This window comes from Moschus berezovskii, chromosome 19, assembly GCF_049115385.1.
Source record: "Moschus berezovskii isolate FMDL1 chromosome 19, NW_MosBer_1.0, whole genome shotgun sequence".
NCBI classification, from domain to species: domain Eukaryota; kingdom Metazoa; phylum Chordata; class Mammalia; order Artiodactyla; family Moschidae; genus Moschus; species Moschus berezovskii.
Window position 1 is genome coordinate 57,491,431 of NC_142478.1, and position 23,616 is coordinate 57,515,046.

Sequence of the window (23,616 nt, forward strand, 5' to 3'; positions counted from 1 at the left end):
ACAGGCCTGCAGTTTCTTTTCTGGGCCGCACATTCACCTGGCGTGACTCCAACTGCCTGCTGGGCTCTTTAAAAACTGCTGTCAAATGATGCTCCTCAAGCTTTTGTTCTCATGATGATACTTTAACTTTTTGCCCACTTTAAATTGCAGTTACCAAATGTTCTGAGCTCCTAAACTACTGTACCCTAGAAGTGTACGATAGTTCTGTTTAAGACAGAACTTTCCATTTATGTCAAATTCATACTTCGTACTACCTCTGACTAATTTTAATGAGAATTTGAGATAAGCTGCACCACCCCTCACTACCTTGACCTTTAAAAGCATCACATTTTAAACGAGGAGGAAAGGGTGGGTAAAGTCTCCCAGCACACGAGCCCAGGAATGAGACCCCTGCTGCTCCCACAAAAGAATGTTGAAACCAGACATTGACCTCAGCACCCCAACAGAGACTGGCAAAATCAATCTAAAATCCCACCAGACTCTTCCCGGGAATTTACCAATTGAAAATGCAAATAGGTGAACCAGCTCAGTATACCTGAGGTTCCCAATCCTTCTGGCTCCCAACACTCTAGAAGAAAGGGAGTCTATTTATGGCAAATAATTCTACGGCTGAATCAATGCACTGTAAACAAGAGACCAAAAAAAGAATCTACAAAGGGCTTCCATTCTGATCAACCCAACACCATTACTGTACAAAAAACAGTTTTATTAATTACCCCAACTGCGCTTCTGTTCATGCTCTCGGTCACACTTGTTTCTCAGACTCAGCTCAGGCTCATAGGCAAATTACCAGGTTAGCAAATCGGAAAACTGTTCTGCAAAACAGCAACTGTCAGCTTAAGGCATTACTAACATTGCAGAAGGAAGCAAGGTTACTAGGGAAGTTTGGACAACTCAGGATGATGATTTCTGGGACAGGAAACCCTCTCTGAAAGGGCCAGCCCATGCTGCTGCCAGGAGATGACTCTTGCTCTGACAGGTCGCCCCTTTAAACCCATCCACAGTATCACAGACAAAACACTGTCTAGTCCTCGAGCTTTCAGATTTTGAAACAAAAAGCACTCTGTCCCAGAAGCCCCAACACGTCCACGGGCCTCTCAGAGCACTCACTTGGTCCTCCCTGGCAGGAGCAGGGGAGGATGGAGGGTTGGTCAGGCTCAGTTTTTAAAAATGAAGTCACTACTAGAAATATGGAGTAAGGGGCAGGGACCCCTGCTGCAAACACATGCTGAATCATTGTCCTCCCAGAGAGCGGGCTCCTACAGGTTCCTTCAGTCCATGGAAGTGCTCAGAGCAGGGCAGGCCAGTGTGGCCTCGGAGCTGCTGCCTGCCTCACTGCATGCCGAACCACTGCTCCTGGTCAGCCCACTGGGCCGCCTCACTGTCGCTGCCCTCCAGGTCCCCTTCTTCCCCACTCCCTTCCATGTCGTCCACATCCTCCTCCTGAGTGGCATCCGTGGGACTCTCCTCCTTCTCCATCTTCTGCATCCCCTCTAGAGACTTCTGGTCATTGGGGTCCAAACTAGGGGACAACAAAACAGAGGAGAGGCCTGAATCTCTGCCTTGCTTCTTGCTGGCTGATGTGTCATCTCCCTGGTACGGCAGTGAAATGACCACCCAGTCACAGAGAATCTGCTAATGCCTGGCCTCTCCAAACAACTTCAGTTCCATAGGCAGGATTGAGGGAGTCCACCACTAGAAGTGAAAAAGGCGTCTTGTCCTAAGTTTTAGAATTCTCAATTTGAATTTTCTCCATATAGTTCTTAAATTTTTTCACACCTAAAACCCCTAGCATTCTGCCAGAGGAAGATACTAGATTAATGAAAAAGCAGCAAGCAATCATTAACAGAAAAATTCAAATATAATTTAAGAGTATGGGATTTCTATGTTACAAAGTTACAAAAAATACTTATTTTTCTGTGCGTTAAAATTGTCCCATGTTCTTACAATACAATTAAACATATCAGCATTTCAGAAGGCAACCAAAACCATGCTTACCATGAACCAGATTTGTCAACTCCTAGGTTAGACCCCAGGACCCAAAGTTACCCCTACCTGGGCATTTGACTGTAGGAGCTAAGAGTACCGCACATGTCCAAACCCTCAAAGTTCAGCAGGTCCAGAACATTTATTTACTTGGTTCCTAAGCAATCTTTCCTCTTGCCTTTGTGACCATCACTGAGGCCAGCTGGTGTCCAATCTCTAGCAAATCCCACCTCTATATTTTATTTTCTCATTTATTTGCTTCTGGACTTTCAAAAAGCAGATGAAACCCACGTTGGAATCCTGTTCCAACTTATGTAACTGTAGATGATCTGTATCATCTCTTCTCTGAAACCTTCCATACAGCTCTCACCCACACCCATTGATTCCCACCCTCTGCACTCCCACCTTGCCTTCTAGAGATTGCTTTGAAAGCACTTAGCACATGGTATCTATTAGCCTGCACATCTGAGACTGTGAGCTCCCAGAATCACAGCATCCCCAGTGGTTACTGAGATGCCAAGCATATGAGTGGTGCTCAACTGCTGAACAAGTAAATGGATGTGAACAGACTCCATTAAAGATAGGCCTTCACCATAACTTTATAGACACACAGACAATCCTCAAAGAAATCACTTCTGTATTAACCAGTAAGAATACCACTATTTATTTAGTATTTACTATGTACCAGGCACAGTGCTAAGAGCTTTACATGAAATAATCATTTAATCCTCATGTAATCATTTAATACCTAATAAGGTAGATATAGACAAGGAAATTTGTTAGTAACTTCCCAAGATAACAGGTGGTAAAGGTAGTATTCTTCAGAGCTTAAGTTCTTAACTACTACAGTAGATAGAAACATGGGAAAGTACTTACAATACTCTGATTTGAAAAAGCAGAATATAAAATATATACTACGTATAACCCTATAAAAATATGTATATGTGTTAGCAAGGCCAGGAAAATGATCTACACAAATGAAAACAGATGTTATAGTGGTGTGGCTGGTTATGAGTGAAACAGTTCTTTAATGTTGTTAATATCACTTAAGACTTTAGAAGTCTAAATTAACAAATACTATCATTACTATTGTTACTGTGTTTTCAACCACGGGCACATAGTGTGTGTTTCCAGAACTCCTGTTACACTGATCCCTGCCTCCTCTACCCCTCATGACCTTCCCCCCATGGGAGGCTAAGTGCCTACCTTAGTGCTATACTATACTGGTCCATTGCTTCCTGATACTCATTGACAGCTACAAGGAAATCTCCTAGGATCCGATGCAGGACACAGTCACTCTGATTAGCTAGTGCGTTCCTCAACAAAGCAATTCCATCTTCATATTTCTGTTCTCTGCCTGAAAAGAAAAAGACCCTCATTTTCCTACTAACACATTTCAAAATATATTCCCATTGCAAGTCATATACATATAACCATAAAAAAATATCTCAATCCAAATATCTATTTATAGATGTCAAGAGAACACTGGTGTGGCAGGAAATAAGAACAAGCTCATTTGAATCCCTATTCCATTAGGAAGTCTGCAGTTTGAGTTCTGATTTTTAAAAACTTATTCTTAACCAAAGTTCATATAAAAAGCCAAAATGGATTTTATTTGCCAAACTAGCTCAAACTCAGTTCCTCACAAATCAATATTTAAAAAAACCAAGGCTGAAAGGGAAGTCACAGGAGAACCATGATGGGTTACAACCAGTTGTATTCAGCCCAAATTAGTTCAGGACAAGTGAGCCGAATAGGTACTAACCAAGGATAGCTGGCTTGAGCCACTCCAGAAGTAATTCACTGCCAATCCAAGAAGGTCTAAGCCAATTAAGTTTGGTTCTGCTAAATATAAACCAATTCAAATAGGCTCAGACCTACTGCAAAAGCACACTCCTGTTTGGTCATCTGTAACCAACTGGGACTAGAGAATCCAACTGGACTCAGGTTTTACACAATTAACTAGGAACAGGGAAGTAAACAAGATACTTACTAAGTAGTTCTGCTTTTTTCACCACAGCCTTAATGTAATCCGGTCTTTGGCTCAGGGCTTTATCTAATAAGGTTTTGGCTTTCTCCTGTGTCACTGGGTCTTCAAGACAAACGGTGGCTAAAAGGGTAAGGGTCTGTGCATTTGCTCCTAGAGTTTTGTAAACATTGTTAGCCATTACCATTGCTTCACGAATACTGTTGGAGGCTAAGTAACATTCGATGAGACCTGAAAAAATATAACACAGAAAGTTCAACCACATTACCATTCCAAGCCATGCTTCCATTCTGACAGCCTTCCAAACGGCAAAACTTCAAAGTTTCAAACAACAGGCAGGTCAGGGGAAGACTCTGATGGTGAGATCAGACTAAAGGGCATGTTAATGAAACAGCTAAGAGGTGCTCTTCCCAAGAGCACTTGATGAATGTGGAAAAAGCCTGTAGTGTAAAAACACCTTTAGTGAAGGAAACAAATATGCATAAGTAAACCAAAGCATGTAGCCAGCTCAGCTGACTGTTAGAGGAACAAATGTGACACTACTCAGTAATTGATACTGTGAAAAGATGAGGTTTCCAACAAAACCCAAGGTCTTGCTGCCTTTTAACAAGCTGCTAATTTCCAGCACTGCTCAGTCACCTTTAGTCCTAAATTTAAGGGGGAGGGTTCCTATTGTTCACTTCTAAACACTGAAGGAACTAGGGGGCAATCTAGGGTCTCCCTAAACTGGATGAAAAAGGCTTATCACAGAGATCAAACACACTGAGACTGGTGGCTCTGTCTTTACACCCACAGCAAGAGGCTGATGCTCCATGGGGACATTTCAACAGTCAACTCTCAAATCTTCAAGCCAAGAAATCGAAGAGAACAGAGGAAGTACTCTTTGGTACAAAGCACTTATCAAAACAGAAAAACAGCTTAAATTCCAAACCCACACACTCCCTGGCAGATTCTCTCTGTATGTCCTCCTCCACCCTAGTGGCATTTATAACATTTGTGCACATTCTACCACACACTACAGTTACTTAACTTGAAGTTACCTAACTCTTAAGGGCAACATGGTGGACTTTGGAATATGGTTGTTTGTAACTACTTGAAAAGTTTTACTTTCCTGCTAAAGCCCCATAGGAAATTCAAAGGGAAATGTTAAGAATGCACTTCACCCTTAATCCAGGGCCCCCATCAGTAAAGGAAGCTCAGCTAAAGGCTGCAAGATGCATCGGAGGGCATTACCAAGTCACCCTGATCCAAATCTCCAAATGGGAGCTTGAGTGAAGTCAGCTCATAAAGCTTCACAGGCCAACTGGGGAAAAACTCAAACTATCCTGTATATTAATAAGCAGAGACATTACTTTGCCAACAAAGGTCCATCTAGTCAAGGCTATGGTTTTTCCTGTGTTCATGTATGGTTGTGAGAGTTGGACTGCAAAGAAAGCTGAGTGCTGAAGAATTGATGCTTTTGAACTGTGGTGCTGGAGAAGACTCTTGAGTCTTGGACTGCAAGGAGATCCAACCAGTCCATTCTAAAGGAGATCAATCCTGGGTGTTCATTGGAAGGACTGATGCTAAAGCTGAAACTGCAATACTTTGGCCACCTCATGTGACGAGTGGACTCACTGGAAAAGACTCTGATGCTGGGAAGGAATGGGGGCGGGAGAAGAAGGGGACGGACAGAGAATGAGATGGCTGGATGGCATCACCAACTCGATGGACATGAGTCTGAGTGAGCTCCAGGAGTTGGTGATGGACAGGGAGGCCTGGCATGCTGTGATTCATGGGGTCGCAGAGAGTCGGACACGACTGAGCGACTGAACTGAACTGATCCTGTGTCCAACCACTCATTTGGATAACAGAGATACTCAATTGCATTCCTGGGCTCTTGTGAGACAGGCACACAGCAGAAGGGAGTTAGTGTGATAAAAGCAATTGGAGGACAGGGAAACTACAGTTTTAGGATAAATAATTTAATCAGAAACCAAAAGCTTGGCTTGCTGCAGTTTCTTTAAAAACAAATCCACAAGAGGCATAGATCTCTGGGTATCTAAGCAGATCTGTTTTTCACTCCAACTTCCAATTTTCTTTCTTTTTTTAAATCTTTTGGCCATGCTGCAAGGCATGTGGAATCCTAGTTCCCTGACCAGGGATAAAACCCATGCCCCCTGCATTGGCAGGGCAGAGTCTTAACCACTGGATCACCAGGGAAGTCCCCAAATCATAATTTTTATTTCTCAAATTTGAACTCATCTTTCTGTTAAGAGCAAATCACTCCTAGACTCCTGGGTTTATTTTTAAATTCTTATAAAAATATGCTTTGAAGGAACTGCATCTTGTAAGATCTATTTTAACATCTGTGTCTGAGTCACCAAATGCTGCTGAAGCTGGCACAGCTTTGAACTCCTAGGGTCAGTTCACACGAACCTAAAATAGTATGTAACAAAACAAAGCTTGACCCTGATGAGGCCTACTCTGGAGGTCACAATGAACTGACCAGTTCCCACAGTCAGTGTTGACTGACATATAGATGTAGAGTTATCCTATGAGTAGTATTTCTGGCCCAAGGTAAGACAACTGTAAAAAAAACAATACACATACCAACCAATCCAGTACAGTGCCGGCACAGAGAGATTCACATTAACAAGTGAGCCACATCTGAGAAACAAAACAGAACAAAAAAACCACCGAAACTATACCCTCACCAAAAATCAGAAACAAAAAGAAAAATGAATTACAAAAGCATGGAGTGAAAAGTCCAGCCCTAAATAAATGTGTAATGCCTAATGATGTGGTTCCCAAATATGTCTGCATGTTGGCATTACCTGTGATCATGAAAAAGTACTGACACTGCTAGCCCAACAGCAGATATTCTGACTTACACAGTACTGAAATGACCTAGCATCAGGATTTATAAAAGTACCCCCAGAGGACTCCAATGTGCAACAGAGTTTGGAAATTGCTGGCCCAACAAAACCTTCCATCTGAGTGCCACATCTATAGATGCACACCATCTATAATTATCTTACCTTCATAACAATCTAAGCGACAAGGTGCAAGACGTATAGCCTCCCGAAAGTGGATTATTGCTTCCTGGACTCTGCCCATGTTTCTAAGCGCTGCTCCCTTAAGTAGCAAAGCTTGAACACTGTTACTGTTCAGCTGAATGGCCTTGGCTCCTAAATAGAGGGCTCGAGAATAGCGTTTGCTATAGAAGCTGTGACACCTGGAGGAAAACACAATCAAAGTTATCTGAAAGAAGACCATAAATAAATTTCATTCAAAAGGAGAAATCAAAGAGATGGCCTTCTACATGATCCTTATTACAAACCCCTTACAACGTCAGCGTAAGGTATTAGTGGAAAAAAACAGAACAACAAAAATCTACTGAATATTTAAGGGTGAAATCTTGATATGGAAGGGAAAATTACAAAAAAGAATCTGATGATCTGGATATGTTATCAGATCAGAGACATTCAGAGAATTTGTTAAGCCAGGTCAGTAACAAAGCAGCACAGCTCCTGGCCTGCTCACTGATGGCTTCCCCTGAGCAGGTCCAGAGCTGAGCATGATGTATTCACTCGTAAACACTTACCGCCCAAAGCAGGGGTAGTATCCTCATTTTCCAAATGAGAAAACAGACTGAGAGAAATGATGCATCCAGAGTCACAGACAGAACATGACTTGAATTCAAGTCTGACTATTCTTTAAACCAGTGCTTTCAAATCCATATTCTATTTAGGTGAAACCACAATTTCCTGAAGAATCTACTAAAACTGGGGAGAAAAGGGAATGTATAAACATACCCAGAGACCACCCAGGGTTCTGCATGTTGGTCAGAAATATTAAAAAGGCGGCAGCCGAGGTTCTCCACATCCTCCAGCCGCCCTTCTCGTGCCAGGAGGTAGCCATACACATCCATTCCTACAGAGGAAGAGGCTCATTAAAGCAGCAGGGGTCTTTTCTAACAGAGCTACAACCTTCAACAGAGCCCACACAAGGGCTTCTGCAGGGTCTGAGCCCTCTCCAAAATCATAAGCTCCTCCCACCAGCATTCCCATTTTCCTACAGAATGACTATTAAAGACAAAACACATACAAAAGTAAAAATAAATAAAAAATAATAAAAAGCTAAGGAGTAGAAGGACCTACCTCACAATTTGAAAGCCTGTAATTTTCAGGAACTATTTGTCCCTACATCCTGTGGCGTGATAATACAGCCATAGTTATCCTAACACATAACCAGAAAAGGCCCAAAAAAGCATCAAATTAAATTCTCTCTTCCAAGAAGTCTAGACACAATCAGGAGTATACACTTAATATGCCAGTTAGTCTCAGAAAAAAGCTAGTCTATTCTAGAAAAAGCCATCCAGTTCTTTCTGGAGTCTATTTCATTTTCATTTAATATCATACACCTGCCCTCCCCCCACCCCCTTTATTCTCATTTATGTTCTATTTAAAAAAAAAAAAGGCCTTAGCTCACTGCCACCCATCTCTTACCACCATTCCTCTCTATTCCTTACTATTCCTTCAGATTCTCAAGAAAATGTCTCTTAAACCAAATCACTGCAAGATTCCTTGCTGGCCCCTGGACTCGGATCTGAGCTTCCAATCTTACGTAGCTGACTACTGTCAGGCTAGTACTTCTAAAATGCCATTTTAACCATGGGCACAGGCAGTTAGTAAAGAGGAGTAACACCGGGCAGGAGGGACCCTGAGCAAATAAATTCATCTTTCTGAATCTGTTTCCCTATCTACATGCTTGTGAAGGTCCCCTCCCTGCTCTGCCATTCTTGTGGCTTAAGAGTCTACAAAACTGTTTATTGTCACAAGGCCATATTTTTCTGATGGCCATTTTTGGGCCTTTGCAAGCAGACTTCTGCCTATTTACGCAACATTATTTCCCATCACTATTCCTGTACACATTTCCTTCACTCACTGCCAGTCACCAGACAGCCATCCTTTGGAAGTACAGATCTGCTAAGATTCCCAGTAGGTCCACGCTATGTCAGTGGACCTGTTGCTTACCTCTTTAGCACCAATCTTCTTTTACATCAATGACTTTTTTTTAAATTGTCGTTCACTTCTAATTACTTCTTTTAATCATCTTATCACTTTCTTAATATCTGTTCACTTACTCCTTTTTAAACTAAATTTAAGGACATAGTGAACCTAAATTCCCTAAAAGGATATTATGATTCTGGGGATGCCATCCAAATTCTCAGTCAGACACATCATAAATTTATAAACCGTAAGAAAGGGCTGTGATCCCTCCCCAAAGGAAAAAAGTCAAGTAATGATCTGTGGGGATATGACACTTGAATCCAAGCAAAAACAACTGCTCAAAATGGAATTACCCAAGTGTTAAGAGACACTGTCAGAACCTTAAAAAAAAGGCTACTCTAATACACAATAAACTGTGGAACATTCTGAAAGAGATGGGAATCCCAGACCACCTGACCTGCCTCTTGAGAAACCTGTATGCAGGTCAGGAAGCAACAGTTAGAACTGGACATGGAACAACAGACTGGTTCCAAATAGGAAAAGGTGTACGTCAAGGTTGTATATTGTCACCTTGCTTATTTAACTTATATGCAGAGTACATCATGAGGAACGCTGGGCTGGAAGAAGCACAAGCTGGAATCAAGATTGCCGGGAGAAATATCAATAACCTCAGATATGCAGATGACACTACCCTTATGGCAGAAAGTGAAGAGGAACTCAAAAGCCTCTTGATGAAAGTGAAAGAGGAGAGTGAAAAGGTTGGCTTGAAGCTCAACATTCAGAAAACAAAGACCATGGCACCTGGTCCCATCACTTCATGGGAAATAGATGGAAAAACAGTGGAAACAGTGTCAGACTTTGTTTTTTGGGGCTCCAAAATCACTGCAGATGCTGATTGCAGCCATGAAATTAAAAGACGCTTACTCCTTGGAAGGAAAGTTATGACCAACCTTGATAGTATATTAAAAAGCAGAGACATTACTTTGCCAACCAAGGTCCGTCTAGTCAAGGCAATGGTTTTTCCCGTGGTCATGTATGGATGTGAGAGTTGGACTGTGAAGAAGGCTGATCGCCGAAGAATCGATGCTTTTGAACTGTGGTGTTGGAGAAGACTCTTGAGAGTCCCTTATACTGCAAGGAGATCCAACCAGTCCATTCTAGAGGAGATCAATCCTGGGTGTTCATTGGAGGGACTGATGCTAAAGCTGAAACTCCAATACTTTGGCCACCTCATGCGACGAGTTGACTCACTGGAAAAGACTCTGATGCTGGGAAAGGTTGGGGGCGGGAGGAGAAGGGGACGACGGAGAATGAGATGGCTGGATGGCATCACCGACTCTGTGGACATGAGTTTGAGTGTACTCCGGGAGTTGGTGATGGACAGGGAGGCCTGGCGTGCTGTGATTCATGGGGTCGCGGAGAGTCGGACACGACTGAGCGACTGAACTGAACTGAACTGACTGAATACATTTTATGAAAAGCTGTTATCAGAAGACCATGCTCCATCTTCTCCCTATCTTCTGATTTGACCCTGTACAGTCACTTCCATCCTGTCCCAAGAATTACTTACCTTTTATCAGATACGGATCCAACATCTGTGCCTGTTCAAACTTGAGGACAGAATTTTTATTGTCTCCAGCTCTGAAGTACAGATCTGCTAAGCTTCCCAGTAGGTCCACGTTATCTCTCAACAAGGACTTTTTCTCTAGTGAACTTTAAAATATTAAATATGAACCTTAAAATATATCCTAAGTCTCCTAGTTGTTGAATCTGGGTGATGAGCATAAGAGTACTATTTTATGTTAAGATTTTTCATAATGAAAGACTTCAAAAACAAACCATGTAACTAATTTTCTTAATTCTGAGCTTGTAACTTATACAAGATAGGATAGTAAATACACAGAATAAAGCAGAAATCTCATCACCTAGAAAGAACTTTCTGGTTGCAGTTTTTCCGAAGATAATATATACTGTATAGTGTTAAATATAATATCATTCAAAGTAACAGCTATTTATTACTCAACCAAATGACTCTGCCTAATACAAATCCCACTCTGATGACCTCGGACTTTACCTAACTAGAAAGAAAAACACCAGTACTGAGGCAACCCAGGTCAGATGGTGCAAAAACTACGCTTCTAGTGCATCCAGAAAGATGTTCTTTCAGGTTCAGTTATGACACACCGAGTTAAACTTAGTCCAAGTTTACATTTAACAAAGATTATTACATCTGGGGCCACTGAGTACATTAAGAGATTAACAAAGCCCAGGGACAAAAGGCTTTAACAACAAGAGATAAGCATCTCATCTTTCCATTTTGCTAATTTAGATACATCAACTTCCATATAAGGGTCCCAGGAATATTCAATTAACTTTGTGGTTCTCACCAAATGGTATTGATTGCTCTCGAATTGTCACCAACATGCACAAAAGCATAGGCTTTGATCCACACAGAAAGCCAATCCAAGTTAGGCACAGTCTGGATCACATTCATTGTCATTGACGCCACCTCTGCACCTTTTACAGACAGAGACAGCAAACCTAATCCAACAGAAACAGGACAAAGAAGGTGAGGCACAGCATCCTTCTACAATGCAAGAAGCAACAGGTTACATTTTTCCTAGGCTGTAAGGCAACCCTTTCCCTATTTTAAGCAAGATGCATATGACAGAACAACTACAGTATTTTTTCAGCAGTGAAAGAATACACAGCAGTAGTAACCTAAATTATTCTAATGTACAGCCAAGATTAAGAATCACTATCTTAGACAGTAAACACTCCATGAAAATAGTGGAAGAATGACCTGTACCTAGAATCGCATCAAGGGCTAATGGGCACTGCCTCAGCACTTCCTTATAGCTGGTGACTGAAGGTCGCTCCTGACCAGCCTTCTTGTACAGGTTTGCCAACATCATGTTTATCTGCAGTAAAAACAAAAGATAATAAGGTAAGTATTTAAAAATAAAATCTTACCATCAATAAGTTCTGATTTTCATTATTAGCTACTCTACTTTTTACTGAAAAATCTAACCAAGGCCCTGTGGAAACAAAGTGCAACCCCACTCTTCAAACAAAGAGGAAATTACTACCTTTGCTTTTCTATGTCCTCCCATTACCTCCCAAATTCCTCACACTTACCCAACCAAAAGGCCCAATAATGTCTGGACCAAAGAAGCTGCCTCTGGAAATGGAAGTAACATTCATTTGAGAAATGTTACAGAATTTTAATTACCTTGATTTTTAAAACAGAAGATGAATTATGTTAAAAATGTTTGTTTACATATTTTATTTTTTAAGTTTAATATCACAGTATAAGAAAGTGAGGAAGTCTTAACAAAGCTAGCTAAAAAAGATCAGATGAATTTTCCCCAAAAAGGAAATGATGGACACAGAAGTAAAACATTTGGCTCCTCTCTGACAATTAGTCTAGCAACTAGACTCTAGCTTTTCTAACGCTTAAAGCTTTGACTCACATGTATTGTCTGACTCAAAAAAAATGCTACAAAAATCAAACTCTAATCAATCTCCAGAGGTGACAATGATCCAGAGATTAGCTTCATTATTTAAATCTAGTGAATGCATTTTTAGCACAACTCAAATATGTAACTCAGTTTGGGCGGGGGGGGGGGGGGCAGGACAACTTCCTAAAAATGTAACAGGGAAAATTTGAGAAAACCTAAAAGTTCCAAAGAATACAGAAGTTACAGAGAAGAGATAAATGATCTTAATAGTACAAAGAGTACACAATATTCCAATTTAAAATTAATAGATCTTAAATGGAACACAATGTTTGCCAGATCATTAACCTAAGAAAGAAGTCAACACAAGGGCACAAAAGAAAAAAAGCCAATCCCCAATCTCTTCAATTATCTGTAGCTTGGTATGCCAGATATTTACTCAAAAAATTACTCTGAAGATGAAAAACATCTGTTCCAATTATGAACTCACAGTATATAAAATAATCTAGTATGGCATTAATCCATACTGATTCAATGAAATAATGAAATACTAGAAATTAAACTATTTTTTATTTGGCCTCAGATTTTCCATTTTAGGTTATGTTGAAATGCAAAAAAAAAAAAAAAAAAAAAAGGTACTTAAAGGAAAACTCCAGTATTGGTGCCAATACTTGAAAAAAAAAAAGAATTAAATTTAAAATCCTTTCTTGACTGCTTGTTATTAACAAACTATGACTGACGGGCCTTCTATCTCAACAAATATTAAAAATTCCCTTTAAACTACCTGACACTTTGACTTTTGAGAACTACCTAGTTAGAAAGTCAATTCTTTTTAAAAACAGATCCTTACTTGGGGACATCATTAAAGTTGCATTCCACCAGTTATAAATATAAGCAGTCATCATTTTCTAAAAACTGAGTGACAAATTGTTTCTTGGTATGTTTCTCTTAAAAGTTGAAGATTTTCCAAGACATAATAATCTCACACTGGAATTTTCCTTTAAAATGTGAAGGAATGTGTGGCGGTGTTTACCATACATTAACAGACGTTCATTTAGACGTATTTTGACTCACTTCCTTGTCCTTTACACAGACTGAGAAGCCAGTTAACTCCCTAACGGACAAGAAAGAAAAACTGTAAATATTATAGGTTTATGTTTGAGGCACACATCTTTGTTTGCTCCTGGCTATAACAGCTCTATGAAGGATATGTACTCCTAACGTATGTGGACTCCTCTAGTTCTTCCTAAAATGACAGCTGTAAACACCAAAGTGTTGGATACCACAAGGCTCACTTTCTTGGCCATTACTCATTTTTTAAAATGCCCACAAACTCCCTCAAGTCATTAAGAAGAAATTATGGAACGTTTCCAACAAGATAAGGAATAGGTATCCTTCAAAGCTTACAATCAAAGCAGGATTTTCCAAATGAAGACACCCTTCATTTATACTAAAAAATTATTCTTCGTAAGACTTTCATAGCATACCAGAATATAATTTACAGTGCCCAGCTTATTGTGAGACAGGTTAGTCTATAATATACTTACAAATGTTTTAAATATCAATTATCACCATAAAATATGAAGAAATAGCTTAATTTTTAAAATTCAGAAAATATTAAATAAATCTTCAACATGAGGAGATGCTTAAGCATGTTCTCATCAAGTGTGATTGATTACTTTTAAAACTCAGTGACACTTGGGTGAAAAAACACTAAATAACCTGGTCCCTGCTGCTTATAATTCCTTTTCTTTTAATGGCAGGAAGATGTGCATTATACCTATAAACGTTCCTATTGTTAACTACACTGCACAGTTTTTCAATGAAGAGAGGAAGGTAGGTGACATGAAAGCATGTATTAGAATATTAAATAATGATGTGAATTCACTCTTAAAAGCTAAGATCTTCATTGTTTTTCTAAACTGGACTTCAAAGAAAACCTGTAATCAGATGCCTAATATAATACTCCTTATAGAATAATAGTTTAAAAAGTATTCCCACATACATGAACTTAGTTTATACCAGAGAAAGTATTATTATCCTCAATAAGGAAAAAAGTAAAGCCAGATTTTTAACTTGCCCAAGTTCACACTACACACTGCTTGTATGCCCTAAATGCAAAGACAAGAAACTAGATCTTTTGATTTCAGTCGAAGGTGTTCTATATACTATTATTGCCAAATAAAACAAAAATACTATCCTACACACAAATACATACAAAGAATCTTGAAGTCTTAATTCTGAAAATAAAAGGAATACACATTATCAAATGGGTATACCTACAGAATGCAAAAAATGAGATTCTTAAAAAAATATTGTTGCTACCTGGAAGTATATTGCAAATCATGTTCCCTACAATAAAATACTTAAACAAACAAACAAAAAACAATATAAACAAACATATGTAGTACTCTCCAGCTACCATTTTCCTCAGCAGAATTTTCAGGGTCTTATAAGAAAATCACTCCTCTCTCTAAACAGGGAGAACTCGGGGGAACAAAGTGGTAATTAGAGACAAGGTTTGTAAAATGTTCAGATGTAGTCCCTGAAAACACAGAGGAAGACAGTTGGAAGGACTGGGGAAGAGAAAAATATGTAACCAAACTGTTAATTCAACTTACTTTGGGAGTTCTTTGTCTTGAAGGGATCCCATCAAGTATAGCAATGGCATCTTTATCTTGTTTTAGCATTGTATAACATTCAGCCATTTTGTATTTTACTTCAATTTCAGATGGAAGACACTTTAAGAGGAAATGAAAACATCTCTTCAAAATATTACTTCAGCAGTATGGCAGTTCTTCAAAATGTTAAACATGATTACCATATGACCCAATAATTCTGCTTCTGTGTATACAGCCAAGAAAACCGAAAACATATGTCCACCAAAAACCTTCACACAAATCTTCACAGCATCATTAATGATAAAAAGCGGAAACAACACAAATGCCCACCAACTAATGAATAGTTGAAATCTGGCACATCCACACAATGGAATATTATTCTACAACAAAAAGGAATAGAAAATTGCTTCTTTATTATGTGCCATAATATGGATCAACCTTGAAAACATACTAAGTAAAAGCAGCCAGCCACAAAAGGCCACATATTGCATGATTCCATTCATATAAAAGGTCCAGAATAGGTGAACCCACAGAGGCAGAAAGGTCAGTGATTTCCAGGGGCTAGAGAGATAAAGAACACAAGGCTTTTCTAGAGGGATGAAAATATTCTGGAATTAGTGGTGGTGGTTGCACAATTCTGTGAAAATACTAAAACCCCTGAACTGTGAATATTATGTTGTAAACTGTATCTCAATTTTTAAAAAAACTCCTTCAAGATTAAATAAGCATAGTGCTCAGCATACAGAATGCCCCCCAAAATTACTTCTATGAATTATTCTATGTGGATAATACACATGACTTCCATTCAGGGTCAAAAAACAATTCCTGGAAATCAGCTCTTTAGTAACAGAAAACAAAGGCTCTACATAAAGAGAGATAAAACAACAGAAAAATGTACAGGTGCTAAAAAAAAAAGCAATTAGTCTTTTTTTAATGTGGAAAAATACAGACCATGATTCATAATTTCACTTCAGTTCATTCTAGTGACATTCCTTTTAAATGTAAATTGCATGTATAATTTAAAGACAGGTTCAAACTGAAAGTCAAGGTTCCCCCCTCTCTAAAGTTTTGTTAATTTTCTTCACACACATACATAAATTTTCCATGTATATTATCCATAAATATTTTAGGCATATACCAGGATATATATATCTATAAACTATCCCCTTTAGGGAATTCCCTGGCAGTCCAGTGGTTAGGACTCCACACTTTCACTGCCAAGAGGGCCAGCGTGGGTTCAGGTTCAATCCCTGCTTGGGGAACCAAGATCCCACAAGTAGCACAGTGTGGCCAAAAAATTAAAATAACTACCACCTTTAAACATAAAGGGTAGTGAACACACTGCTTAAAAGCTTATTTACTAATACATACAGTCCTTTCCAAATCAGCGCATACACTGCTATACTTCACTTCCTCAATATTCCATCCTGCTGCTGCTGCTTCTAAGTCACTTCAGTCGTGTCCGACTCTGTGTGACCCCATAGACAGCAGCCCACCAGGCTCCCCCGTCCCTGGGATTCTCCAGGCAAGAACACTGGAGTGGGTTGCCATTTCCTTCTCCAATGTGTGAAAGTGAAAAGTGAAAGTGAAGTCGCTAAGTTGTGTCCGAATCGTAGCAACCCCATGGACTGCAGCCTACCAGGCTCCTCCATCCATGGGATTTTCTAGGCAAGAGTACTGGAGTGGCTTGCCATTGCCTTCTCCGATTCCATCCTAGGGCTACACTATAACTAGATCCTACTGATAAACACTTTTGCTTGTAGTTTCTTACCATTATAAACAGTGCTATAGTAAGCAGCCTTACTTATACACCCTTGTAAACCTTTTGTGAATCAACCATTAGAGTAAATATCTAGCAATGGTATGACTGTCAAGTGGTGAAATAAATTTTTTACCCTTCTTTTATTTAATCATTAAACAACCAAAACTTTAGTAAGAACTCGTAAGATCATTTCATATGAATTTCCCCAGTTATTCACAATCCTAAGAACTGACTGGCATCTTGAAAGTGTACTTTCATTAAATTAAAAAAAAAACTTTAGATTTTTTAATTGTTTGTATAAAAGGGAGGAATAATGCATGACTTTGGTTAGAGCCCAGATAATTCTATTTTTCAATTCATCCAGAGTGAATTTTGTTTTTAGCCCTTTGTGCTTGGTTGGGTGACTTCTTGTACCTAAGTAGTTTTTAACCTTTGTTTCTCCAGTCAGCTCCCCTTTAAAATTACTTTAAAAATTTTTTAACTTATTTTTTGGCTGTGCTGAATCTTCATTGTTGTGCAGGCTTTTCTCCAGTTGCAGTGAGCAGGGGGCTGCTCTCCAGTTGCAGTGCACAGGCTTCTTATTGTGGTGGCTTACCTTGTGAACCACAGGCTCTAGAGCATGTGGGCTAGGTGAGTTGCTGTTCCCGAGCTCAAGAGCACAGGCTCTATAGTTATGGAGAATGGGCTTAGCTGCTCCAAGGCACGTGGGATCTTTCCAGATCAGGGATTGAACCCATTTCTCCTGCACTAACAGGCAGATTCTTTACCACTGAGCCACCAGGGAAGTCCTTAAAATTACTTTTTTTTTTCTTAAAATGACTTTTTATTTTACATCTTCTACATCTAATCAGCAGTCTTTTAAATTCCTTCCACCTCTCCTGCCCTCAATACAAACAAACCAAAAACATATCACACATCTATCTCCAATTACCTGACTCTGTGGAGTGGATGCAGAATTTCCAGTTGAAGGTCTCACTTTTGAAGTTTTACTTAGGGCTTTCTTCTGCTGTAAAGCCATAGTATACTTACTCACAGCATTCCGATACTCCTTATCATGAAAGAGAGAATCTGCATGATACACCAAAAGCTGGTACTTCTGAGATGGGGAGAATAACTCACTAGAAAAACAAAGAAAGTATACCCCCTACATGGGTTATTTTGAAATGTCAGAAAAAACACCCTCCTTAGTGTCTACATAAGCCAGAAAACAAAGGCAATGTATTTTAATTGCTAGTCCCTAAAAAAAGAGGTAAGACTCATACTCCATGTTAACACGGTCAACATATGTAGGAAATTGCCTTAAATTGTTCTGTTTTCCTTTACTTACTATGAAAACAATAATACCTCTAAATCAAATTCAGTAATACAGAGATATGCAAAGAGAAATATTAATACAGCTGACCCTTGAACAAACCAGGCTTGAATTCCAGGGTCTACCAATATGTAGATTTCTTTTTTCAATAGTACACACTACAGTACTATATACCATCTTGGTTGAATCTGTGTATGTGGAACTGCAAACTCAAAGGAAATGCATACATAAAGAACCAAATATAAGTTATATATCAATTTTTGACTGTGAGGAGGATTGTCACCCCTACTCTCCTCTGAAAGTTGTTCAAGGATCAGATGTACATCTTTTCCTCCCCTTCTTTAACCCAAGCCCCCTTAAGAGTTAATACTCTCCCACTAACATCAATTTTTCAGGGTAATACAAAGAAGATCAATCATGACTTAATATTACCAAATACTGCCAAAAAAGGGTGAAAAAACTGGAAAAGAGAAACTCACCACTCTGAATCTTTTTTATCTAAGTGTTAACAAAAAGAGGTTTGGAGGGAATTTGAAACTCTTCAAATACTGAAGAAAATGGGAATACTGAAATACAGGAAAAGACTAGGACAAGCCAATGGGACAGAATGGAACAGAGGAGGATTAGCTGTATTTGACAGAAGTTGTTTTTCTCTCCATACATAAGTAAATTTTACTGGGGCTTCCCAGGTGGCTCAGTAGTAAAGAGTCTACCTGCCAAGCAGGAGACTCAGGTTCGATCCCTGGGTCTGGAAGATCCCTAGAGGAGGAAATGGCAACCCACTTCAGTATTCTTGCCTGGGAAACCCCATGGACAGAGGAGCCTGACAGGCTACAATCCACGGGGTAGCAAAGAGTTAGACACGAGTGAGTCAACAGCAGCAGTAAGTAAACTTCATTAGCACTGGAAGATTACTTCCTTGAGTCTCAGGGGTTTAAGGACATAGTAACAGAACCAACACATTTCAGAATGTTCCCTTCAACCTTGAATACTGCTTGCAAGTGGTATAGGTGCCTAGAAGTGGCCACCAATCTTAATGGGAAACTTGTATTTTTAATCTCCAATCCCATCCCTCCTCTAGTTAAAATTGACATTTTTTCTTTGACAGGGACAAGCTGCTACCACTTAAAAAGAAAGAATAGTCCAAGAACTCTGTAGATGGTTAATTGCTCAGCAAATGAAAGATACTCAAGAATAGGTACCATGGATTAGTAACTGCCAAGGGCTGGGGCAAGTGGGACTGGTGACTACCAGATTTGGGGTTTCTTTGGGGATAATACAAATGCTTTAGAACAGACATTGGTAATGGTTGTACAACTCTGTGAATATACTTAAAACCACCGAAATGTATTATTTAAAAGCGTGAATCTGATGGTATGCAAATTTTATCTTAATAAAAAATAATTTAGAAAAAAGGATAGATAGGCTAAACACTAGATATAAAGTGACAAAGAAAAGTTATGGATTGAAACAGTTGAGATCTATTCCAGCTCTGATATTCTACTTAGGGAGACACAAGATTTTAAAGAAAACAGTTGATTTGATAATACTACACTCAGAGAAAGCATTCAGATGTTTCTATATTGTAACTTACATGCCTACTTACTGCATCCACAAGTTATTTCTGAAATGATACATGAAAAACTGTTAATTTGTTGCCTCTAGAGAAGGGACTGAACTGAACTGAGAGAAGGGAAAAGGTGGGGTGAAGTTCAAGACTCCAGAGCAGACACTTATCTGCAAACCCCTTCAGTACTGCTTTTTTTTTTTTATGGTATTATTGGAGATTAAGTAATAAACTTTAAAATAGAAATGATAAAGGTCAGAATTTAAACACCAAAAAAAAAAAAAGAATTTCAACACCTCCTGAAAGTAGGAAGGAAACTGCCAGTTCAGCCTAATATAAAGAATCAGAAGACCAAACTCCTTCTAATTATCCTGTAACATCTGAAAAACCAAGAATAATGACTGACCAGTGTATAAATTCCCAATGGGAGATACTGTATACTTTGACAAATCACTAAGAACCAGGTGAAAGGCTCCAGAATAAACAAAGAAGGCTGACAGAGACCAGGGCTCCCCACTGTCAACACTAAGTGGATGGTGGTAAAATGATGGGCCTCACATAGTGAGGTCTAAAAGCACACTAGTGGAAGTGAAACAGGGAAAAACAGCTGCAACACAGTTAAGTCGCCCAGACAGCTTCCAGAGCAGGCCAAATGCAAATGGGTCCACACTGAGTAGATTATATGCCACTTGACAGAGTAGACTATGGAGGGTCAGAATGAGACTTTAGAGTCAGAAGGACCAAAATCCAGACATTGTAGCTCCTCCACTTACTAGATGTGTGAACACCATGTTTCAACTTTCTGAGGTTGCATGCACTTTCCTTAGCACATCAACAGGCATGCTGCAGACTTCATGAGGTGTTAAGAGGAAGAATACAGAAAAAATAATATAGAAAAGTTCCCATCACAAGAAAAATATTTTCCTGTAACTATGTGGGGTTGTTAGATGTTAGCTAGACTTACTATGGTGATCATTTCACAGTATATACAAATAAAACATATTGCACATCTGAGACAATTAAGTCAAAGATATCTCAAACAAACAAACAAAAAGTGATGTATAATATACAAAAGGGCAAAGGGATAGAATGCTGAGGGCTAGGGACAATTCTGAGGCCAGACAAGAGTTCTCTAGGAAGGATATCTGAGTTGAAACCTAAAGGAGGAAGCTCTGAGTTGGACTCCAGACAGAATGGTAAATGCAAAAGCCTTGAGCTGAGAACGACCTTAGGGTGTTCAAGTAACAGAAGAGCATAACAGGGAAGCTGGACTACAGAGAGCAGAGTAGGTGAGACTGAGTCGGAGAGAGCTCTTTGGCTTCATAGGCCGTGGGAAGAAATTTTCATTTAAACACAACGAAGAAACTTAAGCAAAGGGGCGACAAGCAGTCAAGGCTAGAAATAACCCACCGCTTCATCCGCAATGTGTGCTAAGTCGCTTTACTCGTGTCCGACTCTTTGCAATCCTACCGACTATCTGAAAACGTCAAAGGATCACTGAGGGTCCTTAAAACCGCGCCACTCCCACCCACCCAGGAAGTCTCCCGTCTTCAGGTGTTTGCAGGAACGAGAAAGCAAACGCTACTGATACACTCAAGGGGAAAGAAAAATCAACCTCAGACGTGGGACAAAGATCTAAAACTAAAAACTAAGTATTTGAATCAGCTGCCAGGGGACAAGGCTTCTTTGAACCTGGGCGAGAGAGAAAACGTTCTTCGGGAAGAGAGGAGTCAGCCCAGATATGTGACTGTCGCTATGACCGGCGACAGTGCCTTAGCGAACCCTCTGCTCCCAACTTTCTGGAAATCTTAGCCAGGGTCATTCTCAGAGCCTCCGCCTTCATTTCTCCAAGCAGCCGCTCGCCGCATCTCCCGCAGGGAGCGCGTCCCAGCGCCCTGCACAACGCGGGGACCCGGCGGACTCAACTTGCGTTCCTAAATCTGCTGCGCCCGACGAGGCCCTTGCGGACCTCGGAACCTCAGCCGGGAGCCCGCATCCGCTCCTTCCCGCCAATGCCCAGGCCCCCACAGTCCCCGCTCCCAAACCTGCGCCGCTTTCTCCAAAGCCCCAGGCCGCTCCCCGCCTCAACTCACGGGTTGTTATTACTCATTGTAAGTAACAAGCTGCTGAGCAGCCGCACGTTGGAGTGCAGCCCCGCGGCCGCCATGTCTCGCACATGGTCTATCACATTCATTCTGCCCAGAAGGGCCGCAGATAGCTGCGGCGACAGTGCGAAAAGCCGGCTGAAGCTCCTTGGGGAAGAGTTCAAAATGGCGGCCTCACCGGGGTCCATCGGGTCTACACGCGGCCCCGCCCCCAGGATAATAGGCAACTACTGAAATGCCTGAGGAGCAACAAAAACAGCAACAACAAAAGCCTCTGTTCCTTCCCTGCCAAGTTCCCTGTGAGGTGGTACAGTTTAATTTGGGGCTTTTTGTTTGTTTTTAGCAAAAGTTCATCTTTTTAAGTTGCAACCTTTCCTGAGGGCTTACAGCGGGCTGGGGACAAAAGGCACTTCGGGATCAACTGAAATTAGATTTAAAAATTAATTAAAATGCATTAATATTTATCATAAATAAAAAGCAATATTCTAGTAGGGTGCGGAGGGAAAAAAATCCCCAAGTTGGAATTAAATCTCTTAATCAGGCGCCAGGGGCAGTCCTAACGGCTTTAACGGTCTCGCCCGAGCTCTAAGTGCCACGCCCCCTCCTCTCAGGTGTTGTGTATGTAGTACCTGCGGGAGTCAGGCTTCGCTCTTTGGGAACAAAAGGGCGTTTTTTTTTTTTTCCCTGTGAAATTCGTCATTAGCTCAAAGTGAATAAACAGCAGGTTGAGTTTTAGCCGTCCTAATATGAGTGCTGCTGCTGCTGCTAAGTCGCTTCAGTCGTGTCCGACTCTGTGCGACCCCATAGACGGCAGCCCACCAGGCTCCCCTGTCCCTGGGATTCTCCAGGCAAGAACACTGGAGTGGGTTGCCATTTCCTTCTCCAAATATGAGTGCAGTGTTATCTTATTGTGATTTTAATTTGCCATTCTCTAGTGATTTGTGAAATTGAGCATGTTCTCTTATGCTTCTTTGCCACCTGTGCATCTTCTTTGGTAAAGAATCTATACAGATCTTTTGTTTGGTTTTAGTCGTGGTTTTTTTTGTTTTTTTTGTTTTTTGACTGCCCCAAGAAACTTGTGGGATTTTAGTTTCCTGACTAGTGATTGAGACTGGGCCTTCAGCAATGAGAACAGGGACTCCTAATCATTGGACCTCCAGGGAATTCCCAGGGTGTTCCTGGTCTTATTGTTCAGTTTTAAGGGTTCTTTGTGTATTTTGGATAGCATCTCTTTATCAGATTTTATCAGAAAATATTTTCTAGTCTGTGGCTTTTCTCAGTCTCTTGACCACACCTCTTTTATTCTCAGGAATAGCCCTGAAATAAGATGACCAACAATAATGGTCAGAAAAGAAACAGTGGGAGTTGGGGGTGAGGTAGAAAAACATTGCTTTATTGCTTTGCCAGGCAAAGGGGGACACAATGGGTTCCTGTCTGGAAAAACTGTCCCAGTCTGGGAGGATTTGATGAGGAATTTATAGCAACTATTCAAAGGTGGGTCTGCTGATGAGAACAGAGTGTGTGCTCCTTTAATCTGGTCTCACCTAATCTTAATGAGCGTCTCTGGTTCCTGGCCTCAAGTTGTCTTCTTTGGTATGAAGAACACTGACATCTTCCATTTGTTGGGTCTTAATTCTGGTCTCTGACTATGCCAAAGCCTTTGACTGTGTGGATCACAATAAACTGTGGAAAATTCTGAAAGAGATGGGAATCCAAGACCACCTGACCTGCCTCTTGAGAAACCTGTATGCAGGTCAGGAAGCAACAGTTAGAACTGGACATGGAACAACAGACTGGTTCCAAATAGGAAAAGGAGTACATCAA

At 40.3% G+C, this 23,616-nt stretch overlaps 1 protein-coding gene across 3 annotated transcripts; it reads right to left on the reverse strand.

Moving 5' to 3' along the window:
* Nucleotides 1-685: 685 nt before the first annotated feature.
* Nucleotides 686-21,995, reverse strand: ANAPC7 (anaphase promoting complex subunit 7). 3 transcript variants are annotated; one of them, XM_055405235.2, is made up of 11 exons: nucleotides 21,781-21,995; nucleotides 17,740-17,926; nucleotides 15,047-15,166; nucleotides 11,777-11,888; nucleotides 11,355-11,508; nucleotides 10,538-10,680; nucleotides 7,771-7,888; nucleotides 6,994-7,190; nucleotides 3,980-4,204; nucleotides 3,193-3,343; nucleotides 686-1,522 (listed from the first exon to the last, which is right to left on the reverse strand). In XM_055405235.2, exons 1-11 carry the CDS (start codon nucleotides 21,978-21,980, stop codon nucleotides 1,333-1,335), a joined length of 1,797 nt encoding a protein of 598 aa, XP_055261210.1. In that variant the 5' UTR covers nucleotides 21,981-21,995; the 3' UTR covers nucleotides 686-1,332. The 3 variants fall into 3 exon arrangements, with proteins under 3 accessions (XP_055261210.1, XP_088684295.1, XP_055261211.1); XM_088828169.1 differs by having other exon boundaries at nucleotides 3,193-3,339; nucleotides 3,976-4,204; XM_055405236.2 differs by lacking the exons at nucleotides 6,994-7,190; nucleotides 7,771-7,888.
* Nucleotides 21,996-23,616: the final 1,621 nt, after the last annotated feature.

Coding starts and splice junctions, on each gene's coding strand:
- ANAPC7 (XM_055405235.2), bottom strand. CDS start 21,980: ATGGACCCCGGTGAGGCCGCCATTTTGAACTCTTCCCCAAGGAGCTTC. Junction 17,927..21,780: donor ACAATGAGTAATAACAACCC/GTGAGTTGAGGC, acceptor TTGTTTTTCTAG/TGAGTTATTCTCCCCATCTC. Junction 7,889..10,537: donor GGATCCGTATCTGATAAAAG/GTAAGTAATTCT, acceptor CTTCCTCTGTAG/GAATGGATGTGTATGGCTAC.